At 42.3% G+C, this 21,132-nt stretch overlaps 1 protein-coding gene across 1 annotated transcript; it reads right to left on the bottom strand.

Annotated features, from left to right (window-relative positions):
• Positions 1–10,818: 10,818 nt before the first annotated feature.
• LOC146676508 (P2Y purinoceptor 3-like) lies at positions 10,819–19,337 on the bottom strand. The gene is made up of 2 exons (XM_085400786.1): positions 17,222–19,337; positions 10,819–13,103 (listed from the first exon to the last, which is right to left on the bottom strand). The coding sequence occupies exon 2, from the start codon at positions 12,988–12,990 to the stop codon at positions 11,581–11,583; it is 1,410 nt and encodes a 469-aa protein (XP_085256912.1). The 5' UTR covers positions 12,991–13,103; positions 17,222–19,337; the 3' UTR covers positions 10,819–11,580.
• Positions 19,338–21,132: the final 1,795 nt, after the last annotated feature.

Raw genomic sequence — 21,132 nt, 5'->3', positions numbered from 1 at the left:
AAAAACCGGCCCAGTGACATATGAGGTCATTTGTCCAGAGAAACACAAATCAAAGCAACTGCTACATGTAAACTTGTTAAAAGAGTATCATGAAAGAAACGCCCCAGAACCAGGTGTGAAGCAAATCCTGATGGTACAAGATGTTCGGCCTGAAGACAGTGGCATTCTGGAGGTTGGAGAAGCTGAGATGAGCCCATTCAGAGGCATACCCAAATCTGAAGACCCTCCTGAACATCTGACTGAAGATCAGTGGCAACAGTTGAACGAGGTGAGGCAATCCTTTCCATCTTTGTTCTTAGACACACCGGGGCGAACAAATGTCATAACACATAACATCATCTTGAAAGACACAAAACCTCTTCGTCTTAAGCCTTACAGGATACCAGAACGGATGGTGGAACCATTGAGGAAGGAGGTTCAGATGATGCTGGAACTGGGAGTGATTGAGCCCTCAAGGAGTGAGTGGTCAAACCCCATTGTACTTGTTCCAAAGAAAGACTCCCCTCAACTACGATTTTGTTCAGACATGAGAAAGCTAAATAGTACTTCCTGTTTTGATTCGTATCCGATGCCACGGATTGATGAGCTACTGGAAAGACTAGGAAAGGCTAGATACATTACAACCTTAGATTTGTGTAAGGGTTACTGGCAAGTGCCCTTAGAGCCGTCCTGTAAAGAATACACAGCCTTCCAAATTCCAGGAATGGGCTTATTTCAGTACACCGTGTTGCCCTTTGGTCTTCATGGGGCACCTGCAACTTTTCAAAGGTTGATGGACATTGTCCTTAATGGTTGTTCAAAGTTTGCAGCTGCCTACCTGGATGATGTGGTGATTTACAGTGAGTCTTGGGAGGAACACCTGCAGCATCTAAAGGTTGTGTTGGCAAAGATCCAGGAGGCTGGTTTGACTCTGAATGTGAGCAAGTGTGCCTGGGCACAAGAAGAGGTGAGGTATCTAGGATACATTGTTGGCCATGGACAAATAAAGCCACAAGTTGAAAAGGTAAAGGCTATACGAACAATTCCCAGACCTAAAACCAAAAAGCAAGTGAGGTCGTTTCTGGGCTTGGTTGGCTGGTATCGGAGGTTTATTCCCCATTTCTCAACCTTGGCAGCCCCTCTTACAGATCTCACGAGAAAACATGCTTCTAAAGTGATGTGGAATGACGACTGTGAACATGCCTTCCAATGTTTAAAGAGACAGATTTCTGAAGCCCCTGTTTTGCAAAGCCCGGATTTTTCCGAACCATTTGTTGTACAGGTAGATGCCTCTAATGTTGGACTTGGAGCAGTGCTGGCTCAAGGAGAAGCTGGTGAAGAAAAACCTGTGCTTTTCTTAAGTAAGAAGCTGTTTGACAGGGAAAAAAAACTATTCTACAGTAGAGAAAGAAGGACTGGCAATTAAGTGGGCAATTGATTCGTTGAAATATTATCTCCTTGGAAGAGAATTTATTCTTCAGACGGATCACCGATCCCTGGTGTGGATGCACTCCAAGCAACATCAGAATGCGAGGATACTGCGCTGGTGCCTAGCCCTCCAGCCATACCAGTTCACCGTCCAGCATTGTCCGGGTAAGAACAATCTTATTGCTAGTGATGGCCCGCTTGAAGCTGACGCTCCGGAGCGTGTGTCGAAAAAAACAACACACTGGTTCAGAAGCACTGTGTCGAGGCTTGCTTCGTTTGGCAAAAGTCACGTGACCAGTGACGTCCGAAGCTTCATTACGCACGTAACTGCTTCGGTACCTGATTCAAACGGATATAAGGAAGTGAATCATCCACGGGATTCGTGGAGTGTGTTGATGGTGACAGATAGCGACGAGGTGATCATTCCACTGACAGATATGGAGCCAGCGAGGAAGAGAGGACGTTCTGGCGTGTGGGAATATTTTGAGTTGATTTTGCTCAATTCATTTTATCTGCCGAAGTGAAAAACTTGAAATGTCCAAAATCATGTTTTCATAATGTAAATATCATTACAGCATATGACTTTAGGAACACTTCCATGTGAATTAAAGCTAATGAAGACTACAAAAATGTATTTGACACTATACGTACATTACATTGCTACACAGTTTAGAAAATCATTTTGTTTATTGTTTTTAGGTGATAGTCTGCAGGACCCAGGAATACCTGCATATCTACCAGCTTGCAGTGTAGTTCCTGCACTCCACAGCCTCTTCTGTTCCATGCAAGTGGATTTTCTCCAGGGCAGGAGAAACTATTTCTAAGAAAAGAAACAGACTCAGCCAGCGCACAGTAACACTAATCCTCTTTTTAAATGTAAATAACAAAAGGGCTACCTTACATAGATCATGTTTTTACTTTGCAAGTTCTTGATTAGGGGTGGGTTTTGATTATCGCTTTTCTGATTACAATCCATGCTAAATTGAATAAAGTGATATTGATTCATTAAAATCCCGTGTCGATTTGTAAATTAACGTTATTATGCCTGAAACGCCAGCATCTCAGGTTAAACCTCACAACATGTCGTCAAACACCATGCAGCTAAAACAGTAACTGGGAGCAGGTTTACGGATTCTGCATACAAACGTGAACACAGAGCGCGGACCCGACGCGTCAGAATCAGATTTTGGTGTGTCGTCGGGTCCGCGCTGTGTTTTCCTCTTTTTTTTTCGCTGGCTTCTGCAGCTGCAGGTTTCATAACTCTCTGTTTACATCTCTAATTAAGTCTCACATGTGTAAGCTTTCTTTTAATAGATACGAAATTATGGATATATACTGATACATGACCAGAATTGTAATATTTCTGACTGAGGCAAAACTTTCCAGATTCCAATCAAATTGAATCGGATCCTGTATCGAATCAAAATGATTCTACAAATCAGTGACGATGCAGCCGTACTCAGCTTCCTAAGCATTTTCCCTTTCCAGTTCACAATCAATCCCACCCCTAGGTCAAAAATATGTATAGGACAATTGGTCTAATCTAATATTTTGTATGAACCTGTCCAGCTGTCCAGTGATTAAACGACAAGTAGATGGAGGCAGGACTTCACAGCAGGGGCATACTCCATAATGTGCTGTGCATTATCATATGTATATTATATATATTGCTCACTTATTGTATTTACCAACATCAAGGAGTTATGAGCAAAGAAAGGCCACACCATAGTGCATGTTTAAATAGGGAAAGTTTATTGATCAAAATGTATTATGCAAATACGCATTACATTTTTTTCAGCCCCCCAATCGAGAAAACAAAACCAATTACATGTTCAAAGCAACGGAACGGTGGCCCAATATCAGAGAGAACTCCACTCTTGAGTGAGCAGTGATAATTGAGCAGTCCGTTTTATTTTGCAGATTCAAGCTGCTCTTCAAAATTTTCACCACCAGATGTCACCAGAGAGGACTGTGTTGAAAAGCTTCGAGTAATGAACCGTTTTTCAATACAAGCTTCAGTGCTTCGGAAAGCTTCATTTGGCCATCACTACTTATTGCTGACTATCTTTCCCGTTTGCCGGAGATGTGTCGACCAGAAGGGGGGGGGGGGGGGGGGGGGTAGTGAGTAATGTTGGGAAGCATTTGAGTAACAAAGTGTTGCAGGTTACCTTTGTGGTGGCCATCTTGTTTTCCCAGTAAAGAGGAAGCCTGCCTCAATTGCAGCTCTTTTATAGGCCAGTCTGTATTAAGGTGTGTCTTTAGAGTATTTAAAGGGAGCAGGAAATGGATTGGGAGCCATTTTGAAAAGTTACTGTCTGCATGTGTATGATGTTGGCAAGAGATAATAAAACAATTACTTTAATTAAGATAGAGTGAAGTCTGATGTTTCCCTCACCACCCCTCACTGCGTAACATAAAGAGTTAGGAACATTTCAAAGCAAACAAAGTAGTGGATCTGCTGGCACTGTTTACTCATTATCAGAATCAGAAAGACTTTATTTATACCCAAGGGGCAATTAAGATGCAACAGAGCAGCAGGACATTGAAGATAAGGACAGGGCATAAACAGGCAATGAGAGTGATTGTTTTACTGATGTTTGCACAAACTGTTCTTCAGAAAGTCAGAATGATTCCCACAAACAATGGAGCCTTCTTCCAACTGTAGTCTAACATTTAGGACAGTTTGGTTTTATCCTTACTGTAAATATATGGTGAAATATAAAGATTATGCAGTATGTTATATTGTAACTCTTTATATCTATTACATATTGAGATTCTGAAGGGCAGCAGCAACATTTTGTCCCAAACATCATTCAAGTTTATCCAAGTTCAAACTACATATGTCAGAATAAAACTTTGTCACAAAGTGTTTGTGCTTTCTGTGGTTCAGAGAAAAACCTTTCCAGCAGACTGTTTCTGGTGGAAATGTCCTCATGAGCCAGCTTTCAGAAGAACATTATTTGTAGGTATTTATAGAAATCATTACTTGAAAGGTGATGTTGAGACTTCAGGGTGTTTTAAAGCTTCCGTTATCAAAAAGATTATATATTCTTTTTATGCCTGCTCTTTGCCAACTTGTAAAGTTTGATCCTACACTTTGCAATGACAGTTCTGGGTCATCTAATGTTACAAGAATATTAACTGAGCTACTTTCAGACATTGTCCTTAGTTTGCCCCATGCTCATAACACATTTTTATTCAGGAAACTGCCTTTAACAGGAGGTGGTGTTTCCCTATGAAATTTATTGAGGGAAAGGGTTTTCACAGCACTGCATCCACCTCTCACCCAGGAGGAGAGAGTTCAGGCCTGAATAACCAACATGTCTAAATTTGGTAGGCCCCACCCACTCTTAACCTTTGGCAGTTGTAGAGTCACTAGACTAAAAGGTTCATTGACTAAAAGGAAGAGCAGTGTTCTTATTTTCATGGCTATTAGTGTAATGTTTGCACCAGCAGTTTTAATTCTTCCATGACTTGCAAGTCATTACATTGTGCTTTGGAAGCAACTTGGAAACAAGTTGAGGAAGTAAAGATTTCCCTGACTGAAGTGCTGAAACAATCTCGTCCACTTATATGGGAGATTCTAAAATAGTAACTTGATTCTCTGGTATCTGTGGAAAAGTTTTTTTTATTTCTTAAATAAATTAACTTTTCCATAGATATCATAGTGGATGACTATTCTCATCCACTATGGCTGGAATAAAGGATTTTACCAGAGCATTCCTTGATAGCTGTGCTAATAGGCAGTTGGGTTTATTTGTCAGATATATACAAATATATAATCAGTCTGGAACACTGACAGATGTGGCGGACAATGTAATGTGTGCTGCTGTTCAAGGGGATTATGTTGCCTACATACAGCCAAGAGATCAAACTCCTTTGTTGTATTTAAAAGCGCATTAACATGTTTGGACTGAGCTACCTGTGATGGATACCTATCCAATATAGGGCATAATAAACAGTTGAAATCACCCCTGAGAATTGTATTGGTACAGTCCACATCAGCAAGTTGACAAAATAAGGATGCATAAAATTCTACCGGTTTTAGAACAATTCAATTATTCCAGTTATTTATTACAATTCCAGTCGTTCAAGTCCAATGAATAGTTGAAATGGTACAAAGGTAAGTGGTGAACTGACAGAGGCTAAAAAAAAGGTAAGGTTATCCAAAACTGAAAAATAATGTACATTTCAGAATTATATAAAAAGGCCGTTTTCAAGGATGTTACGGCCCCCTCTGCTAGGGGACAGGGTGTCACGATCCTGGAGGGTCTGAGGAGTCTGTTCAGCCCACACCTGCTCCACCACCAGCGGCTTCCACATATACTCCCTGGTGAATTTCATGTGTCGGTCCACTGAGTTAATGTGATCCGTGAATTGTGGAACTTCCTGAGATTTGATTTTCACCCAGGTGCCATCCACATACCTGAACCAATGACTTGCTGTTGTTCCAGGGTAGGATAGCAAGTAAGTAAGTAAAATTTATTTATTTCGCACTTTTCATAGACAAAAATCACAAAGTCCTTCACAATAAAACCAGAAATATAACTAAAATAATATACAATATTATAAACCAAAGGAAAAAGTTAATTAAAAGCTCATATGTAGAGAAATGTCTTTCTGCTTTTTAAAGGAGTCAATGGAGTTGACACAGCGTAAAGACAACAGAAGAGAGTTCCACAGCCTTGGTGCCTGAAAAGTCCGATCCCCACCAACTGTAACTTCTGTCCTAAAGACCTAAGTGCTGGGGAAGCAGCATGAGGTTTCAACTGGTCAAAGATATACTGGGGACTTTCGCCATGTAGACATCCAAAAGTTTAAACTCACATTTTAAAATTAAACTTAAAGTTTACTGGCAACCAATGAAGAGAAGCCAAAACTATTTTTACGCCCTCTTTTCCACTTCTTCCATTTACAAATTGGCCACGATGGGTGAAACTGGGGAGCCCATGTTTCTGCCTGTAGTACTGACCCTTGTATGTGAAGTAGGTGGAATTAAGACACAATTCAAGCACACTTCAGTTACACACTCCTGTCAGAGCACTTAGATCTGCTACCCAATTTCTTCTGGAGCAACCTCGTTCTCGGCTGACGCGACCGTGCGTTTGTGTAGCTGCTCCAGTCTTATGGAACAATCCTTCTGTTGCTATCCGGGCATCTGACTCTATGCCATTGTGTAAATCACGGTTAAAGACTTATTTATTTGATCTTGCTTTTCCACCTAGATAATATCTGCTGTGTGCTGATACATTTTTATCCTTTATGCTTTGTTAACTACTTTTATGTATTATGATTGTCATGGTTTTATAATTGATAAATGCCAGGTCCTTTCTCTTTCCCTTTTCCCTCCCATCTCCATCTCCTTATTTTGTCAAGCACCTTGGTATACCCTTGGTTTGTTAGTGTGCTTTATAAATAAAGTTCATTATTACTATTACCACCTGGAGACTCTGTTGTCCTGCTGGGAGACTTCAATGCTCACGTGGGTAACGACAGCGAGACCTGGAGGGGCGTGATTGGGAGGAACGGCCTCCCTGATCTGAACCCGAGCGGTGCTTTGTTATTGGACTTCTGTGCTAACCGCCATAACGAACACCCTGTTCGAACATAAGAGTGTCCATAAGTGCACGTGGCACCAGGACGCTCTAGGCCGTAGGTCGATGATCGATTTTGTAATCGTATCAGCAGACCTGCGACCATATGTTCTGGACACTCGGGTAAAGAGAGGGGCTGAGCTGTCAACTGATCACCACCTGGTGGTGAGTTGGATCAGGTGGCGGGGGAGGACGCTGGACAGACCTGGTGCACCTAAACGCGTAGTGAGGGTGTGCTGGGAACGTCTAGCAGAGGCTCCAGTCCGCGAGATCTTCAACGCACACCTCCGGCAGAGCTTCAACAGCATTCCGAGGGAGACTGGGGACATTGAGTCCGAATGGACCATGTTCAGCGTCTCCATTGCCGAAGCTGCTGCATTGAGCTGCGGCCGCAAGGTGGTTGGTGCCTGCCGTGGTGGTAATCCCCGAACCAAATGGTGGACACCAGAGGTGAAGGGAGCCACCAGGCTGAAGAAGGACTCCTATCGGGCTTGGTTAGCCTGTGGGACTCCGGAGGCAGCCGACAGGTATCGACAGGCCAAGCGGAATGCGGCTCGGGCAGTGGCTGAAGCAAAAACTCGGGTGTGGGAGGAGTTCGGAGAGGCCATGGAAAAAGACTTTCGGACTGCCTCGAAGAGATTCTGGCAAACCGTCAGACGTCTCAGGAGGGGAAAGCGGTGCTCTACCTGCACTGTGTATAGTGCTGGCGGAGCGCTGCTGACGTCGACTGAGAAAATTGTCAGGCGGTGGAAGGAATACTTCGAGGACCTCCTTAATCCCACTGACACGTCTTCCGAGGAGGAAGCAGAGTCTGGGGATGAGGGGAATGACCCGCCAATTTCCGGGGGCGAGGTCACTGAGGCAGTTAAACAACTCCTTGGTGGCAGAGCCCCTGGTGTTGATGAGGTCCGCCCCGAGTTCCTGAAGGCTCTGGACGTTGTAGGGCTGTCCTGGTTGACACGCCTCTGCAATGTTGCGTGGAGATCAGGGGCAGTACCTGTGGACTGGCAGACCGGGGTGGTGGTCCCCATCTTTAAGAAGGGGGACCGGAGGGTGTGTTCCAACTACAGGGGGATCACACTCCTCAGCCTCCCTGGGAAAGTCTATGCCAGGGTGCTGGAAAGGAGAGTTCGTCCGTTAGTCGAACCTCGGATACAGGAGGAACAATGCGGTTTTCGTCCTGGTCGCGGAACACTGGACCAGCTCTTTATCCTCTCCAGGATACTTGAGGGTGCATGGGAGTTTGCCCAACCAGTCTACATGTGTTTTGTGGACTTGGAGAAGGCATTCGACCGTGTCCCTCAGGGTGTCCTGTGGGAGGTGTTGCGGGAATATGGGGTGTCTGGCCCATTGCTACGGGCCATTCGATCCCTATACAACCGTTGCAAGAGCTTGGTTCGCATTGCCGGCAATAAGTCGGACTCGTTCCCGGTGGGTGATGGGCTCCGCCAGGGCTGCCCTTTGTCTCCGGTTCTGTTCATAATTTTTATGGACAGAATTTCTAGGCGCAGCCAAGTGGCGGAGGGCTTTCGCTTTGGTGGCCTCAGAATCTCATCTCTGATTTTTGCAGATGATGTGGTTCTGTTGGCTTCATCGGGTGAGGGCCTCCAGCTCGCACTGGAACGGTTCGCAGCCGAGTGTGAAGCAGCGGGAATGAGGATCAGCACCTCCAAATCTGAGGCCATGGTTCTCAGCCGGAAAAGGGTGGAGTGCCCACTCCGGGTCGGGGATGAATTCCTGCCCCAAGTGGAGGAGTTCAAGTATCTCGGGGTCTTGTTCGCGAGTGATGGGAGAAGGGAGCCGGAGATCGACAGACGGATTGGGGCTGCAGCTGCAGTAATGCGGACGCTGCACCGGTCCGTCGTGGTGAAGAGGGAGCTGAGTGTAAAAGCGAAGCTCTCAATTTACCGGTCGATCTACGTCCCTACGCTCACCTATGGCCACGAGCTGTGGGTAGTGACCGAAAGAACGTGATCGCTGATACAAGCGGCAGAAATGAGCTTCCTCCGAAGGGTGGCTGGCCTCTCCCTTAGAGATAGGGTGAGAAGTTCGGCCATCCGGGAGGGGCTCAGAGTAGAGCAGCTGCTGCTCCACATCGAAAGGAGCCAGCTGAGGTGGTTCGGGCATCTGACAAGGATGCCCCCTGGGCGCCTCCTGGGTGAGGTGTTCCAGGCATGTCCCACCGGGAGGAGGCCCCGGGGCAGACCCAGGACACGCTGGAGAGATTATATCTCTCGGCTGGCCTGGGAACGCCTTGGTATTCCCCTGGATAAGCTGGAGGAGGTGGCTGGGGAGAGGGAGGTCTGGGCCTCTTTGCTTAGGCTGCTGCCCCCGCGACCCGGCCCCGGATAAAGCGGATGAAGATGGATGGATGGATATTACTATTATTATTATTTGGTCGATGCTGAGAGTGGTCCTGTTGCTGAGGTTGGACTATCTCCAACACTTCAATGGATGCAAGTGAAGAGAGATGTAACATCGTACGAGACCATGGTTTCATCTGCCTCCATAATGACATCTCTCACCTTCTCGACAAAATCCAGGGTGTTCAGGATGTGGTGTTCAGAGCTGCCCACCAGCAGGTTGAGGATCGAAGCCAAAAACTTTGACTTACAATGCTGTGATTGCAGCCATTCCCCAACTCTCTGTGATTGGTACTCATGGCCATTGATCAGTGGTTGTTAATCAATGGTCGTGACAATTTGCATATTGATGATCAAGGAAAGGACCTCACAGCCCATCGTTCATTCAGTTGTGCTAGTTTCAGTCATTGTGCAAATGTACTGTTGATAAGATTGGGGAAACCTGCTGAGACTGAAGAAGTCACCTGGATGAGTGACGAAACGTTTCTCCCACTGAAAACGTCCAGATGAACTGAATCAGCTTTTGGGATTTACTTACTTGGATGAGTGAGCATGCGTCAAGACAGACAAATCATTGGTTGTGATGGAAATTATATTAAAGTGTTTAAGTAAAATACTTTTGCTAAATGTCTTAATTTTGTGAATGAAAAAAATTTATAATAAAAAACATCAAGTAGTTACAAAGGCTTCTTTTCACACTTAAAACAAACAAACTGAACTGTCATCCAATCACCTTACTTGAGACTGGCTGTCTTCAGAATTGGCTTCCCTTTACTGTGATTCTGTGCTGGCTAGCATGTGTTGTGCAGACAACAATAAACAAATATTTACTGGGAACCTATGCTATATGCAGGCTGCAATAAACTTTGCCAAAGGCCACATTTGTTATGGAAGCCTTGAGAATGAAACATGCGACCTTAGACAGATATCAAAGGAGTAGCTTCTCAGGCATCACCCATTAATTCTATCCACAGGCCACCAAATTTAAGTCAAATTTAATTTTTCAATTTTCAGTGGGATCATTTCCTTTGTAGACTTACATATACAAACACGTTTACAGACTGGTACAAATATTTCAACAGCTAATTTCCCCTTAGTGACAATTGTGCATGAGGAAACATTTTTAAAGAACTCACCTGTATATATCATATTAGTATTACACATACTGGATCATTTATTTCATTCTCCATAAATTTAAAACACGCAGCTTCTTATTTCAGCTTGTTGGAATCGTGGACTGAAGCCTCAAACTGTGACATCCTGTTGCAAAATCATTACGTGTAGGGATGCAAGTGGTTTGCTGGTTTTGTAACTAAAGGTGTAGCTTCATTCCCTGTACAGAGCAGCAACCTTATGTAATACTGATGTGACACACCATGGTTTAACAAACATTTAATGCTTGATTGTATCATGTATCTGCAAGAAGAAACCATGAGACTAAGAATATCGTACATTATTTTATTTTACATGAAGAGATTAAAATATTATAAATGCAATGGCTATACATTTACATTTTTAACCTGCAGAATTAAAGTTTATAACTATTGTGTAAACGTTACATCGACAGTAGCAATAAATAAGCATTCTGACAGGATTCAGCCAACAGTAGTTGATGAAGTATTCCCTTGGGGGAAGTTACAAAACATCCTCTGCTTGCTTTCACAAATCTTGCCGTTGGTACTTCGATCTTTTATGTACAGTCTGTGATATTGGCTTTCGATTTCACTGAGTCTAAAAATGGTGACATTTGTTTGTTTCCCTTGTATATATGCGTGGATATTTATAGTTGTTAATTTCAGTCTTCTGTGTTCTCTGATTCCAATTGTCAGGATATGGTGGACATCTGGTGTTTACTGGTGTCTGGTAGGAGGATGTTGCCAGTAGGTCTTCTGGAGTTGAAGGTTTGGCCCAGGGAATCAAGACTTCTCCCGGTATGTATTGCAGATGTTGAATTTGATTGGGATCCAGGGAGCTTAGCAGCTGGTGACAGTGTCTTTACTGGTTTGGCATGTTCCTTGAGTAAATTTCGTAGTATTGCAATGCATATTGTCCAGCTAGGTAAAACCAATGTCAGTGAGTCCCTATACCAAGATGTGGATAGTGGATCCCAAAATGAGATTTACATAAATGATTAACATGAAGCAGGACTGATTCACTTGTTACTAATGTGTTGCTTATTGGTGTCTATAAATAACATCCAGCAGTGCATCTGAAGTTCATTCAGCTACATATTTAACTTTTGCTCTGTTCATATATGATGGACTTTGACATGCTTTATTCTCTTTTTTGTCAATACGGTCTTCTGTTTCTCTGTCCACTTCACCCTCTCCTTTTCCCATCACTCTTAGTGGCAACTGTAGCATAGCATGCTGCTGGGTAGGGGTGTTTACTGCTTGGCAGCAGTGAGCTCCTCCTTTATCTTTAGTCAGAAAGTAAAGAAGGGCATTGAGCCATGCATTGAACGATGCTAAAGGTCTGGTAATCTTATAGCACATAGAGACTGCCGTCATGGTGTGACAGGGAACTCCCTTGGTCACTTTCAGCAAAAGAAAGATGGTTCTGGTAACATGAAAGGGGAAGAAACACAGAGCAAATAGCAGGGTGATAGTGATAATAGTTTTGATAGATTTACGCCTTCGACTGGCATATGGGGAGTGCGCACCAAGTGAAATGGAAATCCCTTCATCTCGTCCCGCCATCTTCTGCAATCCATTGCTTCGTCTTCTTCCCGTTCTAACAACTGCTGAGGCTTTCCCATCTCTTTTCTCCATGCATTCATCCATTGGATTTCTGCACAGTGAGGGCTGAGAATGCAGTGTCCTAAATATGGTCAGAACTACGTGAGAGTAACAGTAAGCGATTATGGAAAATGGCACAAAAAAGCCCAGCAAATGGAGCGTAATGCCATAGGGTACATAATCAGGAAACTCCTTATCGATGGCATCATCCCAGCAGTTCTGGTACTCTTCAATTATCCCTTCCAATTTACCATAGCCCACATTACCATTTTCTGGTGATATGCTATTACTCGGGTTGTCAGTACTTACATTGCTTCCAAACCCTGTTAATCTTGTCACATGACCAGTCTGAGCAAAACGGAAGATGGGGCAAGTCAAAGCAAATACTATTATCCAAACAAGGACACAAGTGCACTTGACGGCCTTCTTGGTCTCCAGCGTTATCACTTTCATTGGATGGCAAATACCAAGGTATCTGTGCACAGAGATACAAGTGAGGAAGAAGATAGAGCAATAGAGGTTAAAGTAGAAGAGAAAACGAACCACACGGCACATGAAGTCCCCAAAAACCCAGCGGTCACGCATTATGTAACTTCCTACAAGAAATGGCAGCGACAGGCCGTACATAAAGTCTGTAGAGGCCAGGTTAACCATGTATATTAAAGAAGCATTCCAGCGTTTGGTCCGACGGAAAGAACGGTAGAGGATGACAGAGTTAAGAGAGATGCTAAAGATGAATGTGAAGGAATAACAAATGGGAAGGAAGATGTACTTGTACGACTCGTCTATGCTGCAAGACTGAGTTGGTGAGGATGGGGAGGAAGAGTTGAGGATATCGTGGAACGTATCCACATTGATATCTGAAGGAACCTCATGTCTTGATGACATCGTGAGAGCAAAAGTTATTTTGATATGAGAGAGAAGGATTCAGCATGTATGTTTGGACTTCTGGCAGGTTTCTCCTCTATCATCCTTGGTCCTGTCCATGTATGAGTGTTTACCTAGAAATAAACAAAGACAGCAGTCATTTATCTGAATTTTATTTCATCAGATTTTCTCTTATCTTAGTATTGAAAGTTTTGATCAAGTAGTGTTCCTGGTTCTGTGGGCATCTGCTATGATTTCAAAGGTACATTAAAACTTTTTCACAGTATTTTATGGAGTTCTGTTAAAAAACAAAGGACATTCCATTATTCAGTAGCTTGTAAACCATGCCTTTGTCAGTTCTTCAGATGGTTTCACACAGTCTTCTTAACATTTGTGCTTCAGTTCATTGAGATTCATGGACAGCTTCTTGTCATACTTACATGTTTCAGATCATTAAATTTTAATATTACTGTATTTTCTGCACTATAAGGCGCACTTAAAATCCTTTAATTTTCTCAAAAATCAACAGTGCCTCTTATAATCCGGTGTGCCTTAAGTATGAATTCTGGTTGTGCTTACTGACCTCGAACTGATTTTTATTTGGTAGGCTCAAAAATCTGTCAAAAAATGTTTTAGTATGACTTTGGTAAGCTACAAAGCCGCACCGCTTGATGGATTGACGTAGCATTACAGCTACCGCAGTCAGGAGCCTCGCGGAGCAAAACTCCGTAGGTTCAGGTCCCAAAGTCAAACGAACACTGCAGCATCACTGAGAGTTAAAAACTGTCTAAATTCTTTCATCTTTAATAAAATGATCAGTGTTGCTGCTTTACCAGGTGTAACTATGAAGTTTAACATCCAGGAATCCATGAAAACAGAATTTATTACATGTAACAGAGTTAGAAGTTAGCAGGAAGTTAGCTCGCTAGTTTCCACCTAAACATGATATAGCATGTTCTGACTGAGAGATTTCTGAGAAAATTCAAACGTACAGCTCTGCTATCACTTCCAACATAAATGAAGACAGAAAACTAAACAGCAGTGACGTTTGTAGGGTTACTGAAGTTGGGCTAGCTGGTATATAATGATGTGCTACGTGATCGCTAGCGACACAGCTATGTTAGCATAGCTGGAGGATGAACGCCAACTTTTTTCCACTCGATAAAAGTTAACGTGAGGGTTCCCGGTGGTTAGGGACAAATGCAATCGCATGGCAGGATGCTGTAAACCAAACTTCAGTCAGGACAACAACTGAGATAATCCATCCACAATACGAGGTTTGTCATTAATGTACTGCAACAACATGGGAATAGAGCAGCTGCCAGAGAATTCAGCATTAATGAATCAATGATACGGAAGCAAGAAGAATGAGTTGAGTAAAGTCTGACTGTTTTGTTTCGCTTAGTCCACCTTATAATCCTGTGCACCTTATGGTCTGAAAAATATAGTAAATGCAACCTGTCTGACGAAATTTGGACTGGTACCTGTGACACCGTAAACGCAGGTCCATGAAAATATTGTCTGACATTAAACTGGTCTGTGGTGCAAAAAAGGTTGGGGACCGCTGTCTTACAAGGTGATCAGCAACACCAGAGCACCATAAGAGACCACTCTCTCCCCTTTCCTGTTCACCCTTAACACCGTAGACTCCGTCCACTGCAGGGATCTGCCACCTTCCAAGGCTTTTTCTCTGCGGTGGTTGGATGTATTGCTAGGGGTAATGCGATGGAGTACCAGGTTGTGGTGGACTCCTTTGTCGTGTGGTGCAAGAAGAATCATCCGTAGATCAATGTGACAAAGACCAAGGAAACAATTGCAGACTTTAAGGGGACCAGGAAAACAATGACCACTGTGTCAATTCAGGGAGTCAATGTGGACATAGAATATGAAGCTAGAGACACTAGCAACTACAGTCAATTGTTACTAATCAATGTTACTGTCAATTGTCTTTCAGGGGCCAGAGTTAGCAACATTAAGGGAAATTTAAAACTGCTGGCTAAGGGTAAACATAGAATTAATAATAAACTGGTGTGTAACTTTGCCAAAACACTGTCGTTTTTGCTGGTTTGCTGCTTGCCAATTGGACCAGGAGTGACATGTTTAGCTGCATGTTCTCCTTAAATTTCTGGCTGTCAGAGTGGTGTCCAAAAAATGATGTGGGCTTCAAGATTCAATCGTCCTGTTATTCCCCCAGAACCACATCCCCTTAGAGACTGTCTCAGCTCCCAGACAAAAAACAAACCAAAAATCACAAAAAAACTAATTTAACACAAAAAAACTACAAAGAAAGAACAATATAGCACCCACATCTCCACATAGAATAAAGCAGTGAAATTAACTGAACATTAATTCATAATTGATCAACAAATCGATCTACTCTGCCTGACAGAAACCTGGTAACAGCAGGATGTCAGTTTAAATGAATGAACACCCCCGAGTTATACTAACTGTCAGAATCCATGAAGGGGGTGCACCAGTCTTTCACACCAGCTTATTAATCAACCAAAGACAGAGTTTTGAATCTTTTGAAAGCCTGATGCTTAGCCTCGTCCACTCTAACTGGAAAACTCAAAAACCAGTTTTATTTCTTGTTATCACTGGTTAGCACAGATTAGAGAGAAATGATACAAATCCACACAATTTTTAATCTATAACATAGATTTGTTTTTTTCTGCTAATTAAACTTTTAGTAACTTTCGTCCCCTAAGGATGGAGACACTGTGTTTGTAAAAGGATCTGCTCCCATCAGAAACAGAAACGTTTTCTCATACGCTGTTTGCTCAGAACAACTTTGCATCAGCTTACAATGAAACCATGCCTGCAATCTAAATCTGTCACCTGTCTATAGCTAAAAGCATAAAAGTCCTTTAAAAAATGTTTTCTTATCTTATCTTATTATTATATTGAGGGCAATATAATAAAGAGCTACTGCTTTCCAACCCCACCCCTCCCATTAACTGTTCACTGGGGCCTTTGCACAATCTGTTTGTCCCCCTGTTGTATGCTGCTCATTCGCAGTGCTTGTTTGCCTTCCTGTGTACAAGGGTATGTTGCTGATTCAGATCCTTCTCACTCCATTAACTCAGCAATAAGTAACCACACTTTCCCTACGTGTCTTTATGCATCCCTCTGTACATTGGTCTCTCTCACTCCACTGATTACATATTACCCATTCCTGTCATCACAATCCCTGAGTAATTTCATGTCATGCAGTCAGCAACAGCATCAGCAAAGTCAACAGTTTCTAACTAAACAGGGTTCACTCAGGCAACATTGTAGTTTCTTCACTGAAAGAGTCACATCAGGTGTACCTCTGCATATTAGTTTGTTATAGAGTTCCAGTAAACTAAAGGAATATGTTTGTTTCGAGTTAAAATGACCATCTGCATCTAAACTAATGTTCAGTAAGAAAACGTTTTTGTATCAAACACCTAAAAGGGGAATAAATATATCTTGAAAGTGTGACGATAGGTTCAATATTTGAAGCATTAGTTTCAAGGCCATAAATGTGTCGTGGTGTTTCTGGTGGCGCCTTACTTTTAATGTGTCTCAGATCTGTAGCTTTCTCAGATATATGACATTTTCAAAAATATAAAAGTGCACAAAGCCAGCCTAACACAAGAAAATGTGTATCCACTGACAAATGAAAAACATTTTCATGAGTCTTTCACAATTATACAATACAAAGATATGTGCCAGAAATACATGTTTCCTGCAAATCACAAAGATTGTATATTGCAGCTATTCCTTTTGCAAAGCATGTTGCAACACCCCATAAACTTTTGGTGCTTCTTTATTTACTTTTCTGTTAGCTCCCTTACGTTTTTCAGAACTATGAAGAACAGTTTGCAGACACCTGAACTGTTCTGTCTAATCATAGTAGCATGATAGAACACGATATGCTAACACATTTTCATGCTGTATGGGTGTTGATTGAATCCAATCTTTACATTGAGTATCAGGAAAAAATTAGATATAAAAAGTAGCTTCTGGAAAAGCCTAAAACTCTCAAACCGTTTGCCTCTGAACTCATATTGAGTTCCAGAGTGAGGCATGCAGTTACATAAGGCTAACTAAGAAAATGTGTTTTTGAATGGATGTTTAAAAAGATATTACTGCTTTGGAAAATGTTCTGGAACAAAAATAACAATTCTCCCGTGTCTGGAGGTTCATTAGTTGTTGTGTAAATGCAACAGCATCGAACTCATAAATACCTGCATCACTACAATCTGCTGTAAGACAAAGAGCTTACCCCTGCCAGCGATGACTCTTACTCCATATGGCTTCTATTCTGTTGCCCATCAGAATAGCTGAGAAACTGCAGAAACATCCAAAAGGCTATGACTGCAGTGCAGCTGTGATTGACACCACGACTGCAACCTTTCCCTGTATTTCAACAACAAGTGAACATTAGCTGCAATCAGTCATCAGCAGAGCGGCTTGGTTGATCTGTGACCCTGACGATTGGCCCTGAGCAGTCAGAGCAGTTTCTATGGTAATCCAGTCCCTCCCTCTGTCCCTCATTGTGTGTCATCCAATTCTTCTCCCCACTTCACCTGTGTGTGTGTGTGTGTGTGTGTGTGTGTGTGTGTGTGTGTGTGTGTCTGTGTGTGTTCCTCACTACTTTTTAAACAACTACCCTGAAAACAAATCAAGTTACGACACGTCCATTTAAGTTTAAAGCTTTTTATGAATAACCTCTGTACACTTAAAGATTCCTGGGTTTGATTCCCAAACTCCCTTTTGTTTTACAGAAAACTCACCAATCATCTTAAGTTCATGAGTTGTCTTTTTATAAAGACAACTCATGAACACTCTACGCTCAACCCCAAAACAAAAATGCCTCATTGAAAGAAAGGCAACAGTAACTCAAATAACAAAGTTCTACAGTGTAAAGGTTTACACATTCTCCTGACAGGAATCCCTATTTGATCCCTGGAAAAGAGGCAAATCCCTTTGGGCCCAGAAAAGTATCTGCACTACTTGATGTGTGAATACAAAACACGTTCTCACTCCCAAAGCGTAATATTTTACAATAGGTGACAAATCGTCAACATATTATGCTTCCGGGCACCCAACACGTCCCTGACGAGATCAAAAAAATAAGGAAACACGAGAACCGTTTAGAATCAATCTACACATGTTCGTTCATTTTCCTCAAAGTTACTTTGGAAAAGACTATTTAACGTCATTAAAGTGCTGGTTAAGGTTAGACAGTGACTCCTGAGATTAGGGACAAAACAGGTTTTAATTTTCTAAAATATATTTTTTGATTTTTCAAAAACATATTTACTTATAATTGTTACACAAAGTTTTGGCTGTCTCACCATGTTTTGGTCTCCCAGGTGTAACATTTTTTAATAATTTATGTTTTTGCTGGAGCAGTGCAAGGTTTTTGTCAACACCGTCAGACACAAAGAAATGCAGAAATATATATTTTAAATTAAGTTGTTTCAGCTATTCTGACTATTAGCAGCTTCTCTATTCTTCTCTGGTCTATTGTTTATGCACATTTATGCACATGAATTAGTTATATACATATATGTGTGCAGTGTTGGGGAGTAACGGAATACATGTACCGCCTCTACGCATTTAAAATACAAAATATGAGTAACTGTATTCCGTTACAGTTACCGTTTAAAAAGGTGGTATTCAGAATACAGTTACTTTGTTGAAATAAATGGATTACACTGCGGTACTTTCCTGTTTCATTTTGTCGCGGGTCAGGACTGTTTGGGTTTTGTTTGACAGCTACGTTCTGTTGTTCCAGGCAGCAGCGTTACGGTTGCCATGGTTACAGGGCGACGCTCTCTCTCTCTCTCTCTGCGACTGTGTGTTTCCTGGGTGAGAGAGCGCATTTTCGTTGTTGTTGTGCTAAGCTAACAGGCAGAATGCTACAAGCATAGCTCTAAAGAATGTAGCATCATGGGCAGTGTAGTCCGTGCTGCAGGGAGAATGGACTGCCATACACGTTATGTGTCTGTGAGCGCGAGGAGGGAGAAAAAGGGGAGTGGAAAGGTACGAGTTGTCATCGAGGAAAAACGGGAGCTGGAAGCATGTAAATATAATAATAACCACTGCAGCCAAGAAGAGTGCCTGACGAGCCCAGTTGTAAGTAAGCTATTAAGACTCGACTGTACACCGTGTTCGTGTTTTCCTCCGAAAACAATAAGTTCCGTTGGAGCAGCCTTTCAACGCCTCTCTCTGTCTCTGGCAAGAAAAGTTGACCCACACAACAAAGTAAAGCTATTTTTCGGCTACGAGCCGACAGGGACCCCGCCGTATCAGTCAGAGGTCCCTTTACTACAGTTCGGAGTCGCGGACCTTCAGTAATAGTAATAAATCACACAGCAATAGTACATTCACGTTGTTGTAAAAAGCATGATAATATATTAAGTATTCCAAAGTATTCAGAATACGTTACTGTCATTGAGTAACGTAACGGAATACGTTACAGAATACATTTTAGGGCATGTATTCTGTATTCTGTAATGGAATACATTTTAAAAGTAACCTTCCCAACACTGTATATGTGTGTGTGTGTGTGTGTGTGTGTGTGTGTGTGTGTGTGTGTGTGTGTGTGTGTGTGTTATACACTGGTTCACCAAAATCATCACCAAAGTAACCACCAATGAGTCGTCTCCTTATGTCACTGCTTCAGGACCTGATTATAAAGCACTGAATCAGGTCCTGAAGCAGTGACATACAGGATGACGCTTTGGACGTCATTAGTCACGTGACTCTGGCCAGCCGACCTCAGCCTCGACACAGTGTTTCTGAAGCACTGTCTTTATGACACTTTAGCTCCACAGACCATCACTACAGTTAACATCAGATGTCCCACCAGTGGGCTGCATTGATTGTGTTACATTTTAGTGGCCGTCAGTGTTGGTGAATAAGCACGCGGCTGGTCTGCACCTCATCTCTGCCTCAATTCTCCTATTTTCAACACAATTGTACTGTATAAAGTGTTGTCAGGAGTAGGACCTTCATTACACTACATCCCCAAATTATCATAACTGGCCAGTAAAACCAGTTTTGATCATCATATGATGAACAGAAATCAGTAACTGTTTTAAAACAAGGTTTTAGAACAGTTTTAGTTTGTTTTACGTTGCTTTTCTTGAGTATTTGTAATTGACAAGCAAAGAAGAACATTGTCTTCCACACCTACACCTATGTGAGACTTGGTTGTTGGCTGGTTATCCTCCGTCAGTGCAGGCACAAGCATGGGTAAAGGCATAATCAACACTTACATTCTAGGTTGGTCAATAGAGAAAGTGAGAGAAATAAACATCAAAATGGGTATAACTTTATTTTGTAGTTGTAAAGTTAATTCTGACCTTCTGCATAAATGTTTAGATGGAGCACCTCTCCATCTAAACAGCCTGATTCATCTCTGCTATCACCAAGACACATATAGGAAATCTTTTGTCCCATAATGTTTAATGCAAAAACACACTTATTCATACACAAATCTAGACGGTTCTACCACGGGGTAGGACTCTTCCTTTCTACACCGTGGTAGAAGAATGGATTATGTGAAGAGTTGTGTTGGTGTTTTTAGAGCATGTGCTCCACAAATTGGAGGTGAGGAGAGCAACCTGGTTACAGGGAGATGAACGTGTTAGCTTAAACTAATCAACACTGCCAGTCACTGACAGTTAGTCACAATAACTGTCAGAGGTCTGAAAGCACAAACTGAGGAACAGGAGCAGTAATCTTTCACTCCAGCTTATTAACCAACCATCCTTTGAGTCATTTTAGTCCATGACTCAACCAAAGACCTACACAGAGCTTTTTTTGCAGTTCATTTCCTGAGGACAAAGCTGTCAGTGTGTACACACATAAAATATTTGCACCTCGAAAATGTTTTATCTACTTGGTGTGTAAAGGGCTTTACTCTTGTCTTGTCCATTTGAAGCAAAGGTCCGGCACAGACGGGGTTTTGAAAGAGAAAATGGCCAGATTTGTGAAGCTGAACGTAATAACTGGTGTGGAATCATCAGTATTTATTTAGGTTTGGATAGTTGCATTTGTAAAGTAGTTATACATGTGGTCAGCACATTCCTGCAAGCCCTCAAAGGTTATACACAAATCATTGTGCACATTTGTAAGTCTTTGTTTATGCTTGTGGATCATATTATATGCATTTGCAACACT

The sequence above is a fragment of the Rhamphochromis longiceps genome, linkage group LG3, assembly GCF_057381845.1.
Source record: "Rhamphochromis longiceps isolate RC_006_pf linkage group LG3, R_longiceps_female_GT1.1, whole genome shotgun sequence".
NCBI classification, from domain to species: domain Eukaryota; kingdom Metazoa; phylum Chordata; class Actinopteri; order Cichliformes; family Cichlidae; genus Rhamphochromis; species Rhamphochromis longiceps.
This window is presented reverse-complemented; position numbering and strand designations above follow the sequence as displayed.

Excerpts from the sequence above, each read along its gene's own strand:
- LOC146676508 (XM_085400786.1), bottom strand. The coding sequence starts at position 12,990 with ATGTCATCAAGACATGAGGTTCCTTCAGATATCAATGTGGATACGTTC.